The sequence below is a fragment of the Accipiter gentilis genome, chromosome Z (genome assembly GCF_929443795.1).
Source record: "Accipiter gentilis chromosome Z, bAccGen1.1, whole genome shotgun sequence".
Taxonomy (NCBI): domain Eukaryota; kingdom Metazoa; phylum Chordata; class Aves; order Accipitriformes; family Accipitridae; genus Astur; species Astur gentilis.
The window spans coordinates 66,644,545-66,670,751 of NC_064919.1; the positions used below are offsets into that span (position 1 = coordinate 66,644,545).

General features: G+C 40.1%; 1 protein-coding gene across 1 annotated transcript; it reads left to right on the top strand.

Annotated features, from left to right (window-relative positions):
* The first annotated feature begins 728 nt into the window (after positions 1-728).
* Positions 729-24,837, top strand: DEPDC1B (DEP domain containing 1B). The gene is made up of 11 exons (XM_049795372.1): positions 729-778; positions 1,405-1,670; positions 6,785-6,920; positions 9,179-9,306; positions 14,403-14,533; positions 15,595-15,642; positions 16,101-16,241; positions 20,807-20,973; positions 22,444-22,620; positions 23,291-23,476; positions 23,802-24,837. The coding sequence occupies exons 1-11, from the start codon at positions 731-733 to the stop codon at positions 23,961-23,963; spliced, it is 1,590 nt and encodes a 529-aa protein (XP_049651329.1). The 5' UTR covers positions 729-730; the 3' UTR covers positions 23,964-24,837.
* Positions 24,838-26,207: the final 1,370 nt, after the last annotated feature.

A 26,207-nucleotide genomic window follows, 5' to 3' on the forward strand; every position in this document is an offset into this window, starting at 1 on the left:
TTTGGGTTTTTTGTTGTTGTTTTGGTTGGGTTTGTTGTGGTGGGTTTTTTTTGTTTTGGTTTTTTTTTGGGGGGTGGGGCGGGGTGGGCTGGTAAATTAATGAAAAGGTTGTGTTCTCTTCATCAATGCTTCACGGCTGTGGTTTGGCGGTTCTCCAAACCTAAGCTTGAGCCGCTTACTGACCGAGGGAGGACGAAGGGCAGCACGTCGTCCAAGTTCGCTTTTAAAAATTACGTCAGGTGTCTTCCGGGAAGCCAAAACGCCCCGGCGGAGACGGGACCTTCTCGCTCTGCCTGCCCGGGCGGGGTCCCCTCTCCCCGCCGGTACTCCTCCGGGGCCTAGTCGCGTCCCGCGCCCTTCCTACCTGCCGCCCGCCGTCCCACGGCCCGCCGTCCCACGGCCCGCCCTCCGGCCGAGGAGCGTGGGCTCGCGTGGAGGTCTGTCAGCGGCGCGGACACCGAGCCCGCGGAGGGGGGAGAGCCCGGGGGAGCAGGGGGGGCCTCCTCCCCGCCCCCCGCCGTGGCCGGCCAGGGGGAGGGCTGCCGGCGGGTGGGGGGTGGCGGCAGCCCCCCCCCACCCCGCCAATCAAGGGCGGCGCGGGCCCGTCACGTGCGGCCGCTGCCGCCCAATAGGTGAAGGCGGCGCCTCTCGGGCTCGGATTCAAACGGTCGGCGGGCGCGGCGCGTGCGGCTGCCGGTTTCCGTGGAGACGGCGAGGGCCGGCCGCGTCCATGGAGCCGAGGCTCGTCGGGCCCGGGCCCTACCGCGCCACCCGGCTGGTGAGTGCCCCCCCCCCCCCCCCCTCGCCCCCGGGCTGGGGTGCCCCGACTCCGCCTTTGCCCCTTCCGTAGCCTTACCTACTCCGGGTGGGGCCTCCGTGCTCGACGGCGGCTCTCCTGGGTACCGGCCGGCTGCCTCGAGGCGGCCTGGCCGCCCAGGCCTGCCCCGCTGTCCGGGCCTCTGCGGCCTGACGGCCGAGTGCCGCCATCCCGGGCGGTCCCTGGGCCCGTCCCCGGCGGGGCGGCCCCCAACGCCGTGCGGATGTTGGTGCTCCCCACGCTGAGCGTGTGCGGGGCGGCTGGAGCGGAGCGTTAGTCCGGCCTTTTGTCAGGTTAAAAGACCGGGGCGGGGGGAGGAGGGAGCGGTGTGTGTGAAAGCTGTATCTGTAGAGCTGTAGGTATTATGGGGCTCTAGATCTTTCAGCTTCCGAAACCTGGAGTTCGTTCTCTGACCTCAACTGTTTAAATCATTGTTTTAAGTTTTGGTGTGTTCGTAAACGCCAAGTGATCCAAAAAGTACGTAGTTCTGCATTAAGATCTGGCTGCATTCTGATCTCGCTTTGTACGACTAAAACGCTTCAAGGGGAAGAGCTCCCGTAACGGTTTGCTTTGTTCTTCTTCCCTAGTGGAACGAGATAATAGAACTTTTTCGTGCTGGGATGCCTTTACGGAAGCATCGGTGTCACTTCAAAAGCTACGAGCGTTGCTTCAAAGCCTCGGAGGCAGTGGACTGTTTACATGAACTGCTTGGCTCTAATCAAAACTTCGGCCCAGAAGTGACTCGCAACCAAACAGTTAAGCTGCTTAAAAAATTCCTGAAAAATCACGTTATTGAAGATATTAAAGGAAGATGGGGCAAAGAGGACTTTAAAGATGATGGCCATTTATATAGGTAAACCTATATATATACGGTGACTGAAAAATTTGGGGTGTTGGAAACTGGGAGTAATGACTCTTGCGCATTGGTCTTACAAATGTTTTTGTAGAATGCTTTTGAAAAAGTGTTTATGTGTCTTCCCCCCCCCTTCCTTTTAAAGACTTTATTTTCTTTAGTGGTAGGCAACTGTCATGATTTAATATTTGGCTTGCTTTGAGGTTGTTTTTTTTTCTTTGTTTGTTTGGTTTTTTTTAAATATTTTTGAAGGGCACTTTTACTAAATTACATTGTATGAACACTAACAAAAGCTTTTGCAGCTTTTACAAGGTCGCGAGTTCTGTTTGCTGTTGGTAGAGTGTTGGAAGGTCTGTCGGTGTTGGAAGAGTGCATATCAGGAAGACACGGATGGAAGTGAGGATACCATTGAGCATCCAACTGCAGTTGTTCTCTCTCTCCCCCAACCCCCTCACTATTTCAGATGCTGTTTCTACTCCTTAAGACAAGAGAAAGGCCTTCTGAATTTAAGTCATTCACGATGTAAACTTTTTCTGTACTCTTTGGTTGTAGATTGAAATTGTCTTAAGAGAGATGAAGTTTTATTCTCTCATCTTCAAGGATGTTTGTTTATTTATGCTGGTTTACCCTCTCAGCTGGTAGCTTGTTCACAGAGGAAAAGAATTTTCCTTGTAATGAAAGCTTAGCATTAATGGTTCTTTGAGCTCTTGTGGCCTCAGTTAAGGTTTGGGTGTCCAGAAGTTGCAGGTTCTGAATTTGTACCATCTTGTAGTGTCCTGTTCAATGAAAAAGTAATGTAAAAATGACCGTTGCCTTAAGTATGGATATGTAACTTATATCATGGTCAGTCTTATTCTGAGGAAATGGGAACTCTCTTCATGTAGAGCAATAGAGAAAATAGGTCAGCAATAATGATATGTTTCTACTTACTCTACCTATTATTATACTTAAATAAAGATTATGTATTAATTTCTTTGGTAATGATTTCTTAATATTATTTTTGGGAAATGTATGTAATACTGAATTTCTACTTGATGTGGATGAAGTCAGTTTTTCATTTTGGTCTGTGATCTTAACTGGTTTGTTTTTAGAGCGTGCCTAAGCTATTTTGCTGCCTAGGCTAAACACCTATGCTGTAAGTGAAGTTGTTCGTTACTCTCCTAAGTTTATTTTTTAATATGGAGTACTTTAAAAGTAGGAGGTACTTGTGATGTAATTCTTTTACTTTGTCATAAACAAACTTGTGTCAAGATACTTTCTTATAAAAGAACCGTGGCTTATGTTAAACTTGTTTCACTGCAGTTCAGTTGATTTGCAGTCACTTTGGATCAGATTTGTGCTTAATTCCAGCAACAAATTAGCACCAATTCAACTCATTCTTTATGATACTGCATGATATCTTTCAGTAAAAGTAGTAGTTGTTTTTTAGCATGTCTTCTGAAGGAAACGATACTGAATGCTACAGCTTCCCTGCCAAAAAAGTTAAACATTCAAACCAATTTCAATCAGCTTTAATGGAACAAATTTTAAGTAATTTAGGGCAAGTAAAAAATGAATGTTCTCTCCAAAGTTAGCTCTGTAAAGGGAAATTCCATATAACAATTAACCAAGGAAAATGTTAAATTTTAGAATTTGGGACCCAAATTCGGAGGACTTAGTGTATCAAAGGACTTGTATCTGAAAATACTTTGAGAAGCTCACCCAAGAAAGTCTGTTGCTAATTATCTCAAAACAATATGTGTCTCTGTAGTCTGTGAGCTGAACATGACTGAAGGCTGGGAAAAGATGCTGAGGAAGTATCATGTATGCTTGTCCTGTTCTTGAATTCTTCTCTGGCTGTCTGCTTATGGCTGCTGTAGAAGGGCAAGATACTGTGATAGTTTACCTAGTCATCGACTAGTTCAGATTGGAAAACAGTCATGGAAGACAGGAATAGCTTCAGAGGATCTTAGGTCTTGACTTAGGCCTGGAGAAGGTTAAATATAAAAGAGTGGTATGGAGTGGGCTTTTTACTTGTTTAAACAGAAAAACAGTTAGGTGTTGGTACAGCATATGGTGTGTTATTGGTCTGGTGTGTTCCTAGCCCAGTCCTGCTCTGTCTATTCTTTTTAGAACAGCACTACCTGCAGGTTTTTTCCACTGGTGTCATAGGTGTTAAGTACTTTGTCTCCTTTCTTTCTGGGCATTGCCACTCTGTCAAAAGATTAAACACCGGTTTTGGTAACCACTGGTATGCTATATCTCTTTGGTTTGGGTTTGTTGTGTTTGTGTGGTGGTGGGTTTTTTTTGGTTTTTGGTTTTTTTTTTGTTTGTTTGTTTGTTTGTTTTTATTTTGCATTGTCATAGTGACACATTCAAATTATTTTGTTCTTTCCCCCTTTGTATTTTCAGCCATGACTTTCCTGAGCTGCAGGCTGTGGAAATTGTTTGGGTGAAATATTTCTGTGCTTTTCACTTTCTATGTGTTCTGCCTAGTGATCTGCTATCAGATAAGAGAGCTCTTCTGTTATAGCTATCTTAATGATCTTCTGTCCTCACCTCCCATTCAAATAACTAAGTTCCTAATTGAACAGTTTTTTTACTAAAACTGCATAATTTTCATGCATCTTGAATTGGAGCCAGCTTTTTCCCACCGGGCTTGGTGCATAAATAAACTGTATGCTACTCATGGTTTTAGTGTTTGGGCTTTAAATTTTAAATCATGCTTTTATCCTGTATATGGAGCCAAACATCGGTTTTCCAGCCTGCCTCTATTCACGTATTTCGTGTCCTGTCAGCTCCATCTGGTGGTCTTTCCTAATATTATGTTGTAAATACGCTTCTCACCGTGTTGATACAGGTAGCAGTACAAGTCACTTTTAATTCCACTGACAGTGCTTACTCTGGAAACCTTGATATGCTTCATACCTTTTCCTATGAATTCCTGTCTTAATTTACTGTAACTGTAATGCACAGCTGTGCCATTCATTAACTTCACATGTAAGTGTAGTTTTCTGCTCTTTTTCACTCCACAGAGCATGCAAAAGAGACATTGCTAAATGTTGATTTGCCTGAGAGTATTAGGCAAGTATTAAATGTGAAAGTGAGAAGTAGCATGGCTTCTAAAAATAGCAAAGACTGCCTGTGTGTCCGGACTTACTGGCTTAGTATAGTCTACGATAATGAATGAGAAGTTACAGTTTTGGAAACTGTCAGGCTTTACATTTTTTGGAATTGAAGCAATTGTATTAAAAGCAAAAGTGTTAGTACCCTTGCATTGCTAGTAAATTTCTGGGAATTCAGCTGTGGTACTTGTTATGCCATTGATACCAATTTTATTGACCCTGTTGTCTATCCATTGTCCTGGACACAAACAGGTATCTCTATTTCTTCCTTGTATGAACTAAAACTTGTGCTGCTGGCTGTGAACCATGCTCATCTTGACATGTCAGCCTTGAAATCCTCCTCAGTTGCTAGCTTTAGGTAACATTATTCTGTTCATCATAAAATCAGAGGCTTTTTGTTGTTAATCCAAAAACTTGGCTCTATCTCAATCTTGCTGTAATGCTACCTTAAAAAGGGGAATGCCCCTCCTTTTTCTGCTGGTAAGAACTCAGCCATTTACTGGTTCATTGAGGATCAGGGCAGCAAATGACATAAAGCTAAAAATTGTGATGAACTGGAGGGGAAACAGAGAACTGTTGAGAATACTGTAAGGCAAAGGAAAAAAAGGCTGCAGGTGTTTTAACAATAAACTCTAAGAAATAATGATTAGCTGAAAAATAGTTGAGAACATTCAACAGCTGAACATCTGCAATGTAATCTGGGTTACTTTAAAAAGTCTTGCAGGATTAGTGTGAGGTGCTTATTACTTCTCATCACGGTTTGTCCGAAGGAAGTGATATCTCTCTGTGTTGCAGATATTCTGTTGAAGAGTGTTGTGGAATATGCCAAATGGGCTCAGTGTGTATGGTCAAAACTGCAATGCGTTTAAGCCATGCAGTGTAACACTACTGGACTAACAAGACTGCAATACAAAACAAATTTGAAAACTAATTAAATGCTGGAATCGCCTTGAGAGTATGGGGTGAAATTTTAGAGAAATCTTGAGGATTTCTTGAGCATGAGAATCATTTTGGTAGGATATAAACGCATGCTACCCAGCAGTGTACAGACTCTTGTTGCATGGTCACAGACATAACTGTCTTTTACATTCTGATTAAAAGAGTAAGTGAGACTGAAGCAATTTCTTGAAGCATGAGGAATCTCGGCATCTAAAACCTAGGAGTGCAGGTAAACAAGATCTGATGTGGGCCAGTCTGATGACAAGTTGCCATCAAACTTATTTGTCTTTCTGATGTGCTGCCATTAACTCCTTTGTACATGCTCTGACCTGGGTTTGGCAGTAGTTTAATACTGGTCAAGCTGGAGATGTGACTGAGCTGACTGTGATCTGGGATAGTTTTGTTTTCCCTGTTTTCTGCAAGGTCTAGCTTAGGCTTTAATTCTGCTATTTTCTTCAAACCACTTCTTGAAATGCCTTAAAAAGTGAATGAGTTTCCTGTGCAACCAGCTGGAAAAAGACTCCAGAAAAGAACTGCAGGATATGATCTTTGCACAGAAAACATGTAAACACAGAAGTACATGGTAATGTTGACAAAACTTCTTGTGGACACTTGCATGCACACTAAATCCAAGCATTAGTCATGTGAATTAGTTATGTAGCTTTGCTTTAGGAGATGCATGTTAGCAGTGCACTTGGCATGGGGAAACTCTACCCACAGCTTTTTCAGCAGAATCAACATCTTCTGGTGAAGACCTGAGTCAGTTGTCTGTATATAGGCAGCTGGTGCTACTTGAGATGCTCTGGGATTTCAGACAGTCACCCACAGCTCAGCTATGTCACGGGAGGTACAAAGGACCTGAACTGTTCTGGAGCAGCAGATGGAGGCCGAACAAGATACTTTAGGATGTTTTATGTGTCACTCAACACCAGGCTTCAGGCAACTAAGTCACACTGTGAACATCCAAGGCATTTTTTGTATTTTTGCAGGTGAAGGCCTACTACAGTTTTGCACTGGTGATTATGGAATAGGGTGGAGTTCGGAGGCATTAAAAATATTCTCTAATTGTAGATTTCCTCCTTCTTCACCGCTGAAGCCATATCCAAAGAAACCTTCATGTGGAAAGGAAGTAATTAAATTTCCAGACTGGAATGAACCGAAGGCTGGCACTTCCCAAGAACACATCCCAGTGAAATCAGTCACAATGGTAAGATAATCCATTTTTCATTTCCCCAGCCATAAGCATATTTGGAAAGCAAAATTGAACTAATGATCTCTTTGTTGTGGCACAAAATACTTGGTTACAAAATTAAATGCAAAATACTTCTATTTTAAACTTATGTGAAGTAAAGTTGTTCTTAATGATTTGTTGGCTGGATGTTGGCTTTGTGTGTTCTTTCTGCTACAGATGCTCAGTCCTGAGCATCCTAAGTTCAGCATGGGTGTATTTGCTAGTATGCTTGTGTTCCAGTTTGCTCAAATTCCAATAGGGCATTTACTATACTACAAAACAAAAAATAGTTACTTTACTGTCACTTACACTGTAACTCTTATTCAGACATTTCATGTAGAAGAATAGATACAGTATTACTGCCTTCCTAGCTGCTATGAGGATGTCAGTGATTCAATTTCCTTTTTCATAAGGAATATATTGTGGCTAAGGAGAAGCAGTCTTGGTTTCATTGTTATCCTTTGTGAGCTTGGAGAATCTTGCCACATACTTACCTGGATTTATCCAGCCTTTGTAAAGTTGTTGAAAAAACTGTTGCTTTTATTAGTAAAGCAAAATTGTATCAACTCTTGCCACCTGGACATCTTAAAAGCCTAGGCTTCTGGAGTTGTGTATATTCTAAACCCTTCCTCCAGTGTATCTTCTCTGTGAGTTTTCTCGTATTTTGTGAACTCTTGGGACTTCTTTGATAAATTTGGCCTTTTCATTAGCGCTCATCAGTGCAGGATTTCTTGGTGACCAACAGTCTGGAAAAGTAGCTCCTACTGTTTTGCTGGACATCTAGAGGTCCTGAATGAATGGTTATTCCATATTTGTAATCCAATTACTTATGTGCAGATCAAGTGCACCTTTCATGTACAGCAGGCTTCTGAAGAGGAAAAACATAGTCCTTAGAAATTCAATAGTAGATAGAACATTAAGAGGCAAAAAATAAAGGATAATGCCGAAGACAAGTAAAGAGAACAGAATATTTTAGTTACTGAGCAAGTATCTGCTGCAATTTTGACTTGCTACAGCCTGCAACTGTCTGCTCTAAATTTCCATCCAAGCATCCTGGCCTGAAAAGAGTTAGCAAAACACCGCCTATATACATCTGAATCTGATACGACAGCAAACAGTCTGGCATAGCTCAAAATCTCTTTCATTGGTAGTTTTGGTTAGTACGGTGTACCGTAAGTTGAAGTAACTGAGGCAAAGGAATAAGCTGCTTTCTGCTGGCTCTCTTTTGGAAAGGTGTAGCTTCCACTGCAATGGTGAAGTAGACAGGTAGCTGAAAGTGGTGGCACCTTAAATTGCTCCAGCATCAATCAGAGCACTTACTGTCTGTGTGTGGATTGATGGGCATGGGTCTGTGTTGTGAAACACTGATGTGGAAGACCAGACACTCATTTCAGAGGGTGCTACTTGTTTCAAACTAGTCTAGTGTCATGGAATGACAGACGATTAGTGCTTGGAGTAATTAAAGTGCATTCCTGGAGTGCATTCCATCATTTGGTTCTGATCACAAGGATTACTGTTAATGTGCTTTAGGGTGGCTCTGTGATATAATTCAAAGAACTGGGAATGATTGGGAGGTTTGCCTAGAAAAGTACACTGCTGACATGAACTGTATTGTATGTCCACCCATCAACATATTGATGACAATCTTCAAGCATCGAGCTTGGATGTGAAGGTTGAGTAAAGGATAGTAGTCTCTTGCATTCTCTGCTTTATTCTGTTATAATGGTGGACTAGATCTGATGGGTGTCTTCAGTTGTAGCTATTTGCTTTTACTTTCTTAATCTATAGAACCTGCTAATGAACTTAATGTTTAGCTGTGATCAGTAAAGGCTGAACAAGGACAAATATCAGTCTTTGATATCTGATCTAATAATTCTCCAATAATTTTTCCATAAGCAGATGTTTAATCTTGGAGTAGCAGTTGAAAACAAGTGAGCTGAACTGATTTTAATCTTGGAGAGGATCTGAACACAGGACTAGACGCTGTTGACTCCCGACTTTAATGGCTATTTTGACACACATAATTTTTCAGCTTTGGACAAGTTACGTAACTGAGAAAAGGTGCTGCGCGTCTCTGTGAAACCTAAACACTCACTTCCATCCTGGAGACTTTACTGGGCATTAGGAATATTTAAAATAATTGTAATATGGAGCATGCTGTACTATAAATGTATTATAATGTTTAATACTTGAAAAGTCACCAGTTAATGAGGAGTCTTTTTTTCTGATTTCAGAACTCTGAGATGTGGTACAAGCGACACAGCATAGCTATAGGGGAAGTACCAGCATGCAAACTTGTGTTCCGCAGAGAGCTAACGCAAACAAATATAGAAGAGATATGGAAATCCATGACTTTGTCACAGTAAGTATACTTGTGAGTCATTTGCTGTTAAAGTAAAACTGTGTAGTAGGTAATAGTCTTCTCTGTCTTCTCTGGTAATGCCTGTAATTTCACCCACTCACTTTTCATCACTGCCATCAAAGCCATAGTGGCTAGACTAACTATACTGCTTGTTATTTGCCTAATGAATTCAGCAAATAAAGTTTTCAAAGAAACTTTATTTTGCTTAATACCTTTTGACTTTTTCCTGTTGTGTTATACAAGTCCTTTTGTTGTGTGGGCTTTATCTTGTTTAATCACTTTTTTTCTCAGTTTTTCTCTTTTTTTCTTGTTGCTATGAAATAGAAGCACTTCTCTAGAAGCACGATACCATGAAACCTTTCAATGGCAAGTACAGTACTTTGAGATAAAAAGTGGAGTAGCTAATTGAGTGCTGAAGGCTTTGAGAATCAGATGTTCTTTACTATTTCCAGGAGGAATATTCTATGCAAAGATAAAGGCATTGGTTTAGACTATTTATGCAGGAGAAAAAAACAATATAATTTAGCTATTTTTACAGCAGAGTTGAGGCCTTACTAATGATTACTTTAATCTAAACCTAGCACATGATCTCCATGTAATAAAATTGATGCTGAGGTGAGCAGCTCTGGTGCTGGCACGATTTGCAGCACATCAATCTAACACAGTGTGCAGGGGGTTTCCTCAACCCGGGAAACCTCAGGGGAGCCGAGAGACCCGTGGGGAGCCTGCAGCTTGTGCCACAGCAGCTGATGGGACCTGGCCAGGGCCAGAAGCAAGGATGGCCAAAGCCACCCCAGCTATGACAGAAGCCCCTGGGGAGTACTGGCGACCAGGAGCACTGTGAACAGGGTGGGCAAACAGGGCACAGTGGGGCAGTTTGCACGGCAGTTTGAATGGATGGGTGTACAGGGAGTGAAGTGTAGCTCTGCTAGCTTGACTAGGGAGCAATGGTATCCACCCAGTAGAAAGCCGTGGCCTCTCTAAGCTCTGCACCTGCTACGACTGACGCAGCTTCCCAGAGCTCCAGTGGGAACATGATGCCACCCAGGTGCCAGGCTGCAGGGTGTGCCCTACTCTGTCAGTACCGGATGGCAGCAGTGAGCACACCTGTGGGAGGTGCGCCCAGGTAGAGGAACTCCTCTGCTTAGTGACAGAGCTCCGTGAGGCTGTGAGTGGGTTGAGGAGTATCAGGGAGTGTGAGACAGAGACAGACTATTGGATCCGCACTCTACCTTCGCTGGGACAGTCCTGTCAGCTAGACAGTTCATATGACACGGAGGGTTCCCTATCCTCTCTCCACCTGGCTGAACACAGTGAGTTAAGGCGTAGGAGGCAACGGTGACAAGTTCCTGTCTGGCACAGGAAGCATGTCTCCTCCGTGACTACCCCACCTTCCCAGGTCCCCTTGCATAACAGGTACAAGGCTCTACAAGTTGAAGCAAACAATGATGATGAGGAGGGTTCATCTAGGTCTGAAGTGTCACCAAGGTTAAGTCGGCTTACACTCTGCATCAAAACCGCTTCCATAAAGAAAAAAAAGATGCATCATTGTCATAGGAGACTCTCTTGTAAAGGGAACAGAAGGCCCAATATGCAGACCAGACCCAATTCTTAGGGAAGTCTGTGTGTGGATTGATGGGTGTGAAGATGTGAAGAGAGAACTTCCTACCCTCGTATGGCCCTTGGATTATTATCTATTATTGATTTTTTCAGGTAGGCAGCAATGAAGTCGCAATAGGAAATTCAAGAGCAATCAAGAGAGACTTCAGTGCCTTGGGATGACTGGTTAAGGGATCAGGAGCACAAGTAATGTTATCCTGTATCTTTCCGGTTGCAGGGAATCATGTGGAAAGAAACAAGAACAGCCAGCAAAACAGTACCTGGCTCTGAAACTGGTGTCACTGGCAGAATTTTGTTTTGTTTTTTTTTTAAATCATGGGTTGGTCTACCAGACACCAGGCCTGCTGGTGACAGATGGGGCATACCTGTCTCAAAGGGGGAAAAGGATCTTTGCACAGGAGTTAGCAAGGCTCATTGAAAGAACTTTAAACTAGATTTGAAGGGGGAAAGGGATAAAACCAGGCTTGCTAGACATAAGCCTGGGGAAGACAGACCAATGTTTGAGGGATGGTGTGCTAGCAAGGTCCTTCAGTCTGCTCCACAATATGCTGAGTACACTGGAGCACATTTGAAATATCTTTAAACTAACGTTTGCAGCATGAGGAATAAACACGAGGAGCTAGAAGCTTTGGCCCAGTCCCAGAGCTACGACATCACTGGCACAAACAAAACCTGGTGGGATGAGTCCTGTGGCTGGGGTGCCGTGGTAGACAGTTATAGGCTCTTCAGGAGGGATAGGCAGGGCAGGCAAGGTGGCAGGGTGCCACTATATGTAAGGGAGCGGTTGGACTGTATGGCATCTACAGTTGGTGATGACATGGTTGAGAGCCTCTGGGTAAGGATGAAGGGGAAAGCAAATAAAGTGGATGTTGTTGTGGGAGTCTACTATTGACCACCCACCCAGAACGATGAAACCAATTACTTATTCTACAAGGAATTAAGGGATGTCTCTAGACCAAATGCCCTTGTCCTTATGGGTGATTTTTACTTCCCAGACATCAGCTGGGAATATCATACAGTGGACACAAAGAGGTCCAGGAAACTTCTGAAGCATATTGAAGATTATTTCATGGTGCAGGTACTAGGGGAGCTGACTAGGAAAGTGCCCCGCCCCCCCGATTTTTTTGTTTGTAAACAAAGGGACTCGTGGCTGAAGTAGTGATGGGTGGCTGTCTTGGTCACAGTGACCACGATGTAGTTGAGTTTCAATTCATTGGTGATAAGAGAAAAACTGCCAGCAAAACTTCAACCTTGGATATGGGGAGTGCAGACTTTGGGCTACTGAAGGAGCTAGTTAGTGAAGTCTCCTGGGAATCTGCTTTTGAAGATATTGGGGTCCATGAATGCTGGTCACTTTTTAAGAGCCATCTCTTAAAAGCATAGGAGCAGGCAATTCCAAAGTGTTGGAAGTCAAGCAAGTGGGGTAGAAGGCTGGCGTGGCTAGGTGGAGAACTTCTAGACCTTAGGCAGAAAAGGGAAGTGTACAGACCTTGGAAGCAAGGACAGATGACATGGGAGGACTACAGAGATGCTGCTTGCCACTGTAGGGAGAAAATTCATGTGACCAGAGCTCAATTAGAGTTCAAGCTGGCCAGCATGGTGAAGGACAACAGAAAGGGCTTTTTTAAAATATGTTAATAGCAAAAGGAGAATCAGTGATAACATTGGTCCATTGCTTGACAAAATCAGTCACCTCACAAATAGGGACGTAGACAAAGCGGAGATGTTTAATGCCTTCTTCACTTCTGTCTTCAACACTGATGATGGGCTCTGGATCCCTGTGTTGGAAGACTGGGGGGATGATGAACTCCCAGCTGACCCAAACTTCTTCAAGACTTGCTGCTCCAACTGGATGTACATAAATCTGTGGGGCCCAATGGGATTCATCCCAGGGTACTGGAAAAGCTGACTGATGTCATTGCGGGACCTCTCCATTATTTTTTCAATGGTCTTGGGAGTCTGGAGAGGTCCCAGTTGACTGGAAGCTGGCAAATGTCCCAATTTTCAGAAAGGGTAAGAAGGAAGACCCTGGTAACTACAGGTCTGTCAGCCTCACTTCACTGCCTGGTAAAATTATGGAGAAGGTTATTCTGGGAGTTATTGAAAAACACTTGAGAGGCAATGCAGTCATTGGTCACAGCCAGCAAGGGTTCAGAGGGGAAAGCCCTGCTTAACCAACTTAATTTCCTTTCATGACAAGGTCACCCATCTAGTTGAGAAGCCAGTAGATGGGGTGGTTTGGGATTTTAGCAAAGATTTTACAATGTCTCTCCCAGTATCCTCCTAGATGAACTGTCCAGCACACAGCTAGACAAGTCCATAACATATTGGGTGGGCAGCTGGCTGATGGGTCAGACTCAGAGGGTTATAGTAAATGGGGTTACATCAGGCAGTTGGACGGTCACCAGTGGCATTCCCCAGGGCTCAATTTTGGGGCCAGCGCTCTTCAATGTTTTAAAAATGATCTGTATGCAGGAATCAAATGCACATTAAGTTTGCCCACAATAGTAAATTAGGAGAAGCTGTGGACTCCCTTGAGGGTAGAAAGGCCTTACAGAGAGATCTGGATAGACTAGAGAGCTGGGCAATCACCAACCATGTGAAATTTAACAAGAGCAAGTGCTGAATTCTGCACCTGGGGTGGTGTAACCCTGGTTACATGTACAAATTGGGGGATGAGAAGCTAGAGAGCAGCCCCACAGAAAGAGGTCTGGGGGTTCAGGTTGATGGCAAGTTGAGTATGAGTCAACAGTGTGCCCTGGCAGCCAAAAGTGCCAACCCTGTCCTGGGGTGCAGCATAGCTAGCTGATCAAGGGAGGTGATTGTCCCACTGTAATCTGTACTGGTGTGGCCCCCCTCAAGTACTGTGTGCAGTTTTGGGCACCTCAGTATAAGGACATCAAACTATTTAGAGTGTGTGCACAGGAGGGCGACCAAGATGGTGAAACTTCTCAACGGCAAGACTTAGGAGGAGTGGCTGAGGTCACTTAGTTTGTTCAGCTTGTAGAAAGAAAGCTGAGGGATGACCTCATCGCAGCCTACAACTTATTCCTCAGAGGAGGCAGCGGCAGGGGAGGTGCTTATCTCTTCTCTCTGGTGATGAACGATAGGACATGAGGAAATGAAATGAAGCTGTGTCAGGGGAAGTTCAGACTGGACATTAGGAAAAGGCTCTTCACCGTGAGGGTGGTCAGTCATTGGAACAGGCTCCCCAGGGAAATGGTCACAGCACCAAGCCCGTCAGAGTTCAAGGAGCGTCTGGATGATACGCTTAGTCCTATGGTTTAGTTTTAGGTAGTCCTGCGAGGAGCAGGGAGTTGGACTTGATGATCCTTGTGTCCCTTCCAATGTGAGATATTCTATGTTTCTATGAAATGGAGAGGTCTGTTTTTCAGAATCGTATCTCTTCTATTACTACATGTTTGCCTTTTTTGGATTAGATGATCTATGAACTATGTGTTTGTGTATTTTTACAGATTACAAAAGGTTTTGGGTTTGGATTCTCTGGACGAAGTGTTAGACCCAAAACTTGTGAATTCAAAGCACATAGTCCAAAATGCATACAATGTCAATAAGCAAGGCATTGTTACTTTGGAAGACAAATCAAGTGAGTATTTTAGAAGTTTTCATTTAAATTTTTTATATTGTAGCTTACTAGTATAAAAAAAAAAGTATTAGTTCTAACCTATACTAACATGTAGCATCTTTATACTTGTATGACCACATCTATACTAGAGTTTTTACAAAGTATGCCATTGTTGTCCTCTGACATCTCAATAGTAAGAAGCAGTATTTATTCCATATTTACTCTCTTAAACATATTCTTGCTTTAGCAGGGTTGAAAGGTGAAGGTGAAAAATCAGCAACTTTTCATTTATAAAGACAGCAATATCATTCACTTCAAGCTGGCTTTGTCAGCCCAGTCCTTAACTGCCTGAGCTGGAATGTTTACACGAAGGAAATGTATATTAAAACTTGGGAAAGAATCAAAATGTACACTAAGAGATGCTTAAAATTTCTCAGTTTTGAGTTTTCAGTCAATGTGTTTTGAAACTAGTACCAAGTTTAAACTGCTTTGCACATCAGGGAGAAAGTGAGGCATCTTTACTGCTGTGATATATCACTCAAAATATTATTGCCACCATATTTTCCACAAGTTTTGTAGAGAAGTGAAATATGAGATTGGACCCTGGTTTGGTTTGTGAATAAAACCTCCTCCAGAGCATACACATGTTCATTTTAAGGGCAATTGGAGCACCTCAAGATATTAACTTCCTCCTTGCAGTGATGACAGAACTGAATGTCTGGGTGCTTTTCATCATCTTCAGTGCAAAGTAAACACTTCACTGTAATGCACTAGTGAAGGTGTAGCTTGAACTAGTTTGGCTGATTTTTGCAGGGCAGGTTAGGGATTTGCGATATGATCTATTTTGCGGATTGAGTTGGAGGAGCAGTGGGCATAACTGGTTGATATTGAGTACTGGAGGTACTGAAGTATAGTTGTAATTCAAGCTAGATCCTACATTAAGGTATAGCCTGCCTTTGCAATCAGTCGATCTACTATATAGGAGGAACTTCTTAAAGAATTTTCAGCTTTGCTTTTATCTTAGAGTTTAACATTTTTCTCAGGTTTTTTCTCCTTTTAATTTCTGTTTCTCCCCTATGCAGAGGAACTACCTCACTGGATATTATCAGCAATGAAATGTCTAGCAAATTGTAAGTAAATTCAGGAGGGAAAAATGAAAACCCAAACCACCTCACCCCTGTAAAAATCAATTGAACTGACTGTGTCTTTACTGCTTTATCAAATCCTTTTTATAGTCACAGTCAGTATTTTTTCTGATCATTGCCTTAAACAAAGTTGGAAAAGATCAACCCGTATATATTCTCCTGCCAGTGCAGCTTATTTCAATGAAATATATAAATGTTTAACTCTTCTATTCATATTTTTCCTCTACTATGTGTTTTCACTAAACCTATTGGAAATAGATCAATTCAATAGATCAATACAGTTTCACTTATATTTTGAAGAATGAGTCCAAGTTTTAGGTGTGGGGTCTTTTTCTACTTGATGTTGCATTCTTATTGGCTGGAATAGAAAATAGTGATCTGGTTGGTGTCTGCAAATTAATTTTCTCTCTCTTTTATTTTTTTTATCCTAATCTTCTTTGTAGGGCCCAGCTGTTCAGATTTGAAGCAGCCTACATACTCGGGATTTGAAAGAGATGTCTTCAAAACCATAGTGGACTACTTTGGCCAGATGAAAGAACCTCTTCTCACATTTCATTTTTTTGATGTTTTTGTTAGTGTTTTAGGTAAGTAGTTTGGAATGTAATGAAACAAAATATTCTTTTGAATTAACTTCCCAGAGTTAGTTTGCCATACTGAAATAGTATCACAGCTCATTTCTTTAGGACCTGTCCTGTCCAGTCTACATAAAGAACAGTTTAATATTTAAATTTATTTCATACCACAAGGTTGTTTTATTCTTGTGTCTTAGTTCAAAAGTCTTCCACTGCTTGCCTTAAAGGCCTCTGTTCATTGCTCAGCACTGCTACACCTAACAGATGGATTTTGACAGATTTTTCTTTTTTTACAAATGCCTAATAAGAGTGTTAAAAACTCACATAAGCGTTTAGAAATTGCTTGACTGAAGTCTAGATTAAAAAGGGTTAGGGCCGTAAGGACTGTTTTTAACCCTGGCAATATGGCATCTGAAGGAAATTGAAATCCTTCATTGCTTAAACTTAGAATATACATTAACTACTCTAGTGATTTAAAGAAACAATAATTTCAGTTATTAACTATAACTTTGTAAGGGTTCACACTATATTAAATTCACCTATTCTGTAGCTATAAATGGCCCATTGAAAGACAGTAAATGTGAAAATATTTGGTTACATTTTATAGTTACATTTCAGAAAAAAACAATGGAGTTGAAAAGTAAGCATGCTTTGTAGTATGTCACTTTTCTGAGTGTCTTTAAGTGGGAGCAGCATTGCTTTTAATAAACTATCAAGATGAAAAAGGAATTCAGAATAACACTTTTATTTCTGGAATTTAGTGTTTTTATGCTTTGTTAGTTGACAGTCCTTCTTCAAACTGAATACAGTTCCTTTTCTGACTTCTTTTTCTTAGACCACAGTTATTCTTGATAAATAACTTCTTCTTCTTAAAAATTCTTCCTCTCCTTTCATACTCTTTCTGTTTGTTTTTCCATTGCATTTCACATCTTTTGGATTTTAAGACTTTTATTTCACAGTATTTCACAGATATAAAAATGAAAAGAAAGAATTCATGCCAATGTTTATGTGGAAATGAAAGGAAATTGTGCAGTTTTTAAAAAAGTCAAAAAATCATTTTGTGGTCTCACAAAAAATTGAGGTGTTAATATGGAATCCTTTCTTACTAACAAAAATAGATTTCTACAAACAAATCATGGGAATACAGGCTTTCAAGAACTACTTTGTTTTCCATCTTCATACTTATACAATTTACTTTAAAGTATTGGCTGTATATGTTTGAAAATGTCACATTTCTCTAGAAGTCTTGCTTAAACAGCCTCCTCTGCATACCTAACACAGGTATTTGAATAGCTAAAAAGCTGCATTTGGCCTTAGTGAGATGATTTGGGATACCAGAGTTAGTCATTCTCACTGGCTGGGGATGGGGTTGGGCCAGATGATGCCTTGGTGTCTTTTCCATTTTTTTTTATAATTCAAGACTATGCTCCCTATTTAGCCAGTGAAGGGAGTTCAAGACGACAATTCAGCATACCTGTGGCGAAGCCTAACGCTCGTTTTTGTACTCCAAACTACTTGGAACCAGTAGTAAGAAAATAAACAAGTAAATATAAGGCAGAGATGCCTAATCTGTGTTTTCAGTAGCAAGGTTTTCTCTAACCACTCAGGCTCTCTTCTGAGATTTGATCTGTGATACTTGGGGTTGGGAGGAGAGAGGGAGGAGGAAGGCATTTGGGGGGGGCTCAACTGATAGAGAAATGGGAAAGTTTTGGGCTCTGCTCAATATGTAATTAAGTCTTAACAATGAGGCTAATGTACAGACCATTATGAAGCTGTAGGTAAATGCAGACGATAATGCACACCACAGAATACTATTTCATAGTAAGTGGCAATACTAGTACTGAATGCTGCCTGTGAAGCAGTAATTGCTTAGCAAGTTGTGCATTTACAAAATACAGAAAAGCAGATCCATGTCTGCAGTTGCATTTCTGTGGTTTTGGGTTTTTTTCCCCAGTGGAATATGTCTTGCTAAATTGGCAATAATTCTCAGTCTTAAGACATTTATAAACCAAGGTTTCAGTCATTGAATCTTTGACTTTTTATATTGCTAACCTCAGGCAATTACAAGCTTTCCACAGCTGATTATAGGATGTCTTTCTTCTTTCATTGGATAAGCTTTCTGTTTAGTGGCAGACTTCAGGAAGCAGCAAAGAAAGTGTTATCAGATTATATTTTTAGTTATTTGAAGCAGCCATGATGAGATTTGTAGGTGTCTAAAAGCTCCATCTTAAAACCTGAGAAATATTTGCAAAAATCATAGGTGACTTGTGTAACCGTGTCAAGATGCCCCACTTGCTTCTGGTTTTGAATAAAGTCTACAGCACTTCTCTTCCAAGAGTTTGGCTGAAATTAGTTTTCAGAATAACTGAGAAAATAGGACTAAGGTGTCAGTGAAAATCAGATAATTTACTAACTTGGTAAGATTAAACTTGCTCTTTGCACAGGTTATAATGATTCTTTATGTACAAATCTATGAAGGTTAATTAGTATTCCTCAGGGCCTCCTCTGAACATATGCACTGGTGTGCTTGCCAAATCTTCCTTTGAAATTAGAAAAAGCTTTACTTTGAAAATGAAATTAACTACAGTGCTTTACTACTGTTTTCTTGGAATACTGTCTGTTTTGGCTGCCCTACTAACTACGGCACACCTCTGTTCTTTTTTTAATAACAAAGAGCTTCCACTTTTTACACAGTGTGGAATTGCCTGGCATGGTGGATGAGGGGACAGCAGTGCATGCTGTTTGTGTTGACTGTGGTAAAGCTTTCAACACTGTCTCCCATCACATCCTTACAGGTGAACTGAGGGAAGTACAGGCTAGATAAGTGGGCAGTGAGGTAGACCAGAAATCGGCTGAATTGCTCGACTCAGATAAGTGATCAGTGGCACAAAGTCCAGTTTAGGCTCAATCTGTAGGGAGTACCCCGGGGCTGCTAATGGGGCCAGTAGTGGTTAACACTTCATTAATGACGTGGATGGTGGGACACTGTCCTAAACAAGGACAGAGTGCCCTAAACAAGCATGCAGATAATACAAAATGGGAAAGAGAGGTTAATGCAGCAGAGGGTTGTAGGGCCATGCAGAGGAACCGTGACAGGCTGGAGAAATGGGCAAACAAGAATCTCATAATGTTCAACAAAGGCAAATGCCAAGTCCTCTCTTGGGGAGGAATAACACCATGCACCAGTGTATGCTGCGGATGACTGACTTCAAAGCAGCTTTACTGAGAAGGACTTGGCAGTCCTGGTGGGCACTAATGTGACCATGAACCAGCAGTGTGTCCTTGTGGCAAAGAAGACCAGCAGCATCCTTAGGTGCATTAAGACCATCGTCAGCAGGTTGAGGGACATCTTTCCTCAGCACTAGTCAGTGAGTCCAGTGGAGGACCACAAAAATTATTAAGGGCTTGGAGCATCTGTCATATGTGGGGAGGTTGAAAGCAGGGACTGTTTAGCCTGGAGAGAAGGCTCAGAGAGGATCTTATGTGTATAAAAGACTGATATGTAAGGACTAAAGAAGAGAGCGCCAGACTTCTGTCAGTGATATCCAATAACAGGACAAGAGGCAATGGGCATGAACAGAAATACAGGAAACTTCGTTTATACATAGGAAAATAGCTTTTTTTAGTTGGAAGGTGATCAAACACTGGAAGAAGTTGTCCAGAGAAGCTGTGGAATATCCATCTTTGAAGATATTAAAAATCTGACTGGACATAGTCCTGAGCATCTTGCTGTAGATCGCCCTGTTTTGAGCGGGGCAAGAGGTCTAGACAATCTCTAGAGATCCCTTCCAACCTCTATAATCCTATGGAAAAAAAAAAAGGAGTGTATTTCTTTGTTGTCTTCCTTGCTCCTTTTTAAGATAAATTACTGTTAGACTTCAGCCATGCAGATATTTTGCTCCTGACTTCTGTTTTGTTCTGATACTAGTGCTATTTAGGCAGATGTGTAGTAGGTGCTTCCTTCATTGAACCTTGGAAACCCAAAAGAGGATGACGTTTTGGTGGTGAGACCTCTTTATAGGTACTTAAACTGCTACCAGATTCTACTGTACCTGTCCAGTCTTCAAATATCTCTGCCATACTCACATTCTGTGTTTTCTCAAGAGTTTGTAAGTACAATTAGTCATAGATGTAACTTCTAGAGGTGTGAGGGATATGCCAATATTGTCATAGATGCATAAACATAAGTTTTGTTTAGATTCTCTGATTGTTGCCCCAGACTTAACTTTTTTATGTGGTTGCTACATCTGTGCATACATCTTAGTTGTGTTTAGAGCTGAGGGTTATAAAAGAGCAAAGGATGAACCAAAACATTGTAGTTTTTAGTGTCTACTAATACCTAGAGTTGTTGTTATGGTTATTATTATCTCCCAATGCATCATAAGGAAGTCTTTTAAATACTTAAACGTGGTGCCAGTTCTAGGGATATCTTTCTAGACTCTTTGGGGAGTGGAGTTCTAAGGCAGTCTTGAATGAGTAGGAAAGGAATTTGGGGAGACAGATAAATGTTATGTTAAATGCTATGGAAATATATAATTGAGAAATGTTTCCCAGTCTCCTGATCTTGTATAAACCAGGTCTGCTGCAAAAACACAGCAAGGCTGTAGAAGCTCTTCAGATATCTTGTCTCCTGCTGCCGCCAGAAAATCGGAAAAGACTGCAGCTGTTGGTGAGGATGATGGTGAGAATTAGTTATAACAATGATTTGCCGCCTCTTTCTGAATCAGTGAGGACCAGAAACTTGGTACGTATCATGTAAGGCAAAAGTTCTGGACAAGGGTTTTGGAGTAGCACAGATACAAGTTTCTTATTGGAGAGGGTATGCAAAATACAGTTTGCTTATTTGAAGAACAGTTTGTCTATTATAGCTGTGTGGAAAGATACTCTGAATTTGAATAAATTAGGATTTCTTGATAAGTTGTGAGCAAATGAAGAATTTGCTTAGAATTTGGAGGTTTCCTTGTCTTTCAAAGTTAAATCACCACAGATTTCACTATTGAGTAGGAAAAAAAAAATACAGTAGGTGAGGACTTGTGTTCTTTATCACTGCAGACAGTGTGAAAGAAGCAGACTGCCTGTTTCAGTCATACTTAGAAATATGTAGCTGAATGTTTTGATTTACCTGTTTTCAGCCATTTTAAAAAAAATTCTTACCAGTTTATTTCAGTACTAATTTTTTTTCATCACTCAACTACAGAAATCTCTGAAAGTAATTTTAACCAGATTTTGACAAAGCCCTAGTTTTTGCTAATGCTCTATCTGTAGGACTACTTGTAGAGTTATCATTGATGTTTGCAATAGCATGTTATTACAAAGTTATTAGGCATAACTTAGCAATTCTGACTGGCTATAAACATGTATTTCTTTTTGTTAATTTTAAAGTCTTTTGCAAGAAGGGCAACAGAAAACTCAGCTGTAGAGCCAATCCATAAATATCTTATAGTATCATGCATACACTTAAATTTGTTCCACAGCAATTAAGTTTTTAATTAACTACGAATAGTATTTTATTAAAGTAATTAAATTTTTGACTGCTAAGTTTATAATTTAATTAACTGTAAATGGTCTTTGATTAAAATAATTATGTTATGATGTAAGTGTTATTTTTGGAAGTGAATAATTTACAGTCCAAGTATTTTGTGTTAAGTTTTAATTCAGCAGTGTAGTCTATGGTACCTGACAGAAAAGCTTGATTGCCTTCTGTGCTTTTAATGTTACAAGTGACTGGTGCACAGACAGGAAACTCTTGTAACTGAATGCTTGATCATGAGACTACATAAAGTGAGCTGGACCACAGTTTGGTTTGATGGTTTCGAAATAATGGTATTAAGTTTTCCTTCTGATGCTTAACTTCTAATAAATTCCTGTGTTATTTTTAAAATTTCTGAAATATTTGTGCCCTGTAACTGGAAAAGCTATGTGAAGTTTCTATTTGACAAAGTCTTGAGAATAAAATGTAATTCAGCTATTCTAAGTCTAAAGTCAGGGTTAGATTATGTATATGAGGCAAGAGCCATCTTCAGTCCACTCAGATAATGTCACTGTACACAGTACCCTTTTTACCTTTTTTTTTTTTTTTTTTAATTGATGTGTTAGAAGTATGGTAAGTATTGTGCTGTTAAAATCTTTTTTCTAGAAGATCACTTTTTAAACACAGTCTGATTCCCCACTCCCCAAACAGAAAAATATATAATAATGATTTATTTTTTCTCAGATGGTTCAGGCATTTTCCCGTTGTATTCTCTGCTCAAAGGATGAAATGGACTTGGATGAACTGCTTGCTGCTAAACTAGTATCTTTTCTCATGGACAATTATCAAGAGATCTTAAGTGTTCCTTCTGCCTTAAAATCTTCTATAGAGGAACACATTGTACGTCTCCAGAGAGTCCAAGTAGGTATCTAGTGAAAAAAGCCTCTTATGTCTCTGTGCTTCTAGATCAAATTTATCCTTTCTTCTCTGAATTTTGATGGTTCTTAAAGACTTTGTTCTGTCTCTGCTAGCTTATGAAGAGCTAATTAATTGTGACTGCTGATACTCAATCATAACTGTGTATTTAAATTAAACTAAGCAGATCTTGAATGGTTTAGAGACAAGAGCTCTAAAATATGTTTTCCTGTTAGTCAGCACTATCTTCCCCATGGAATGGGCAAACTATGTTTGTGATAGTGAGGAAAACTGTGAATGGTTAAAAAGTGTTTCCTTTAATGCTCTGCTTCTCTTTCAGAGACATCCTTACTTGCTCAACTTTTTCATAACTCTTTTTCTCTTTTCTGATACCATATTTTGTTTTGTTCAAAGCTGCTTTTTAGTTCTTCCTTCTTTAATTTCTACTGAAAAAAGTAACTTTTAAATTTATTCCAAGAGTTAAACAGGCTTTCTTTGTGTCATGTTTTTTGACTTACTAGAACTCAATCAATTAGTGCAGGAGATAGGATGTACAATTTAGGATCTTTAATCCATATCTTCTCTACTTAATGACTTCAGATGGCCAATATGATTAAGTCAGTTTTTGCAAATTTATTTCAGAAAAAATAACTGATTTTTTTTACTCTTTTTTCAGATAAAATATGCTGGAGCTGATACTGATGCAACTTTTCCTCCTCCATCATTTTGTCACCAAATCAGTACAGATGAATTTGAGTACCAAAGGGCAACTGGCTCTCAAGAACCACTGGCAGCTTTATTGGAAGAAATTGCAATGAATAAAGAAATACCTATGAAAGATAAGAAGAAGCAGCTCAAGCAAGTAAATAAAAATTCTTCCACAGTCTTTAATTTTAACTTAAAAAGTTTTATCAAGTCTTAGACCTATAGTCCTCTAGAGAAATACTGAGATTTAAAACAGTAGGTAGTCTTGGGGATTTCAAACTTTTTAATCATTTGGAATAGGGGTACTGTGATGAATCAAGCAATATTAGAAAATATTGCCTAATTTTCTATATAGTGGTATAGAAAGTCCATTTGAGAAATAATCACTTTCCTGTTCCAGAAGTGGAGGTTGCACTTTAATATTTTTTTTTAATATTACAAGTTTGAGTGAATTCTTCATTTAAATTGATGTATTTTTCTAGTTTCAGAAATCTTACCCTGAAGTGTATAGAGTACGATTTCCTACCCCTGAAACTGAAGCGGTGCTATTTCCAGAAAAAAATAAACAGAAACCACCAATACTGATGTGGGCCTTAAAAAAGCCTTTTCAACCATTTCACAGAACCAGAAGCTTTCGGATGTAAAATAGTTTGAAATGTATCAACCAACTGAGTCAGAGAATGTTATCAATGGATCTTATGCAAAAAGAACCTGAGCAGAATGTATCTACCCAAAAAACTACTGGAGATACTGCTGAGATGGTAGAAAAGGTCAGAAGAAGAAGAAAGTATTGAGGTGGTAGAAATGTAAGCCATTATCAGTATTTTTGTAAATCGTTATTTTTAAAATGTCTGTTACTTAAAAAAACCAACAAACCCAACAACAACAAAAAAACACACCAACCCCCCCCCCAAAACAAACTCAAGCTGATTAATCTACATGGGTGATAAACTACACTTGCTGTAGTTTGATTTGACCATCATTTCAAGGTCTAAATATATTTATGTGTAATGTATTGTTGATAACTAGTCTACAGCTTTTTTTTCTCCCTGAAAATAAGTCTCTCTCATAAACTAGGCTGTGTTTGTTCACATAGAGCTTGAGGAATTAATTTGCTGTACGTGCTTGAATAAGTATGAAACACTGGATTTTGTTTTTGCTGTTGTACAACTTAGTGTTCTTGATACGTAAGCTTTATTTTGGAAAACTGTAAAAACTCATTCTTAATTTCCAATTCATATGATGCATTACAATTTGAATCAACTACTGTTGAAATTCCGTTGACCTCTGCAGTGCTGACTCATTCTTTTAAGCAAGGCGGTCTTTTAAGTCTTTTCCCATATGCTTTTACTAAATATTGCCATACAAAACTCTATGCTTGACAATAGAACATATTTTATCAGAAAAATCTGAAGCCTCTGGAAATGGAATTCAAATATTGAAGTGACATTGAAGCCACACATACCTTTAATGATTTCATTTGTTTTGCATTATGAAATACTGTACCTGTAACTTGACTGTGCATATAACATACTTGATTTTGACAGCACTTTTGAGCTATTAAAGAATTACCATTTTCCCCCGTTTACTTAGAGTGGTGATTTCATGTTATCCATTAGAGATTTAAAGAGCAGCATTTCGTACCTTATTGAATGTCAGAGCAGTCTATGCAGGAGAGAAGACAGCTGACATCTCAAAAAATCTCTACCTGACATTTTAGTAAGCAACATGGTGACTATCCTCTAATGCAACATTGACAGTATTTTCACTTTGCTAACCTCCTAACCAGTCAATAAGCTTTAAGTCATACATTACAAGGTTATGGGTTTAACAGATTGGATTATTTCCTGGGCAGTGTGCTTTTGAACAGCACGTTTCCATGATCTGTTTTCACACATCGGTTATACTTGGACTTCATATCAGTAATTTTTTTTTTAAAGCAAAATTGGTACAAAAGGGTACACTTTTCAAATAATAAGGAAATATTAAAATTAATATTAGAAGTAGTCTAAGGCCACTTCTTTTGTACTAGCTTTTCAAGGGTGAGATAACCTTTTAGATGTGTCATAGTATTCTATGTATGCTTACATGCAGTCAAACTTTGACTATGACTAGACTACTCATATATAATAATTTGGTTACAGCACTAATCCATGAAGTATAGTAATGAGTAAGGCTAGTTGGAAAACAAGTCTTGCATAAAGGTGGAAAACCACCTTAACTGATATCTGACATTAATTCCTAAATAGCAGAGTAGAAGCGAATCTATTTGCCTTTAGAAATAATCTTACTGTCTGCTAATAAGCCTTCTACTGTCATGTTGAGGTTTTTTTCCCCATTGTTATTTTGTAAAAATTTGTAGCCTTTCTGAGCCTATTTTAAGTAGTAATTAGAGTTTACTTATTAGTTTCAATGAGGAGAAGTTGAAGATTTGTCATATATTTCTATGGATCAATTGTACTTTTCTTTCAAAGAATTATTTCCTTGACTGTGGTAAAGACAAACCAAGCAAGTCCATTTGCTCACAATTTACAAGCCTGTGAAAAATATGACCACAAAATGTCCTCTAAAAGGGACTGTAGGGAGGGAACTTCATTTGAGATCATAATCTCACAGACTGACTTTTAACTTACCCTATCTTGGGAGACACTTAGGATAGCTTATCTCAATAATAAAAGATATGTGAATATGGCCACTGCTTACAGCTCTTCCTTGTCATAGCTGAACCAACTGCAAATATGCAAGACAAATATGGTATAAACACAAAAGTAAGTTTACCTCTTCCTTTCAGGATGGATGTTAGAAAGTGAAAGCTTGAAAGCTCGTTTAGAGAGGAGAAAGCTAGTTCAGAGAGGACTGTGGGCTTGATGAAGTGTCTTAGAAAAAAC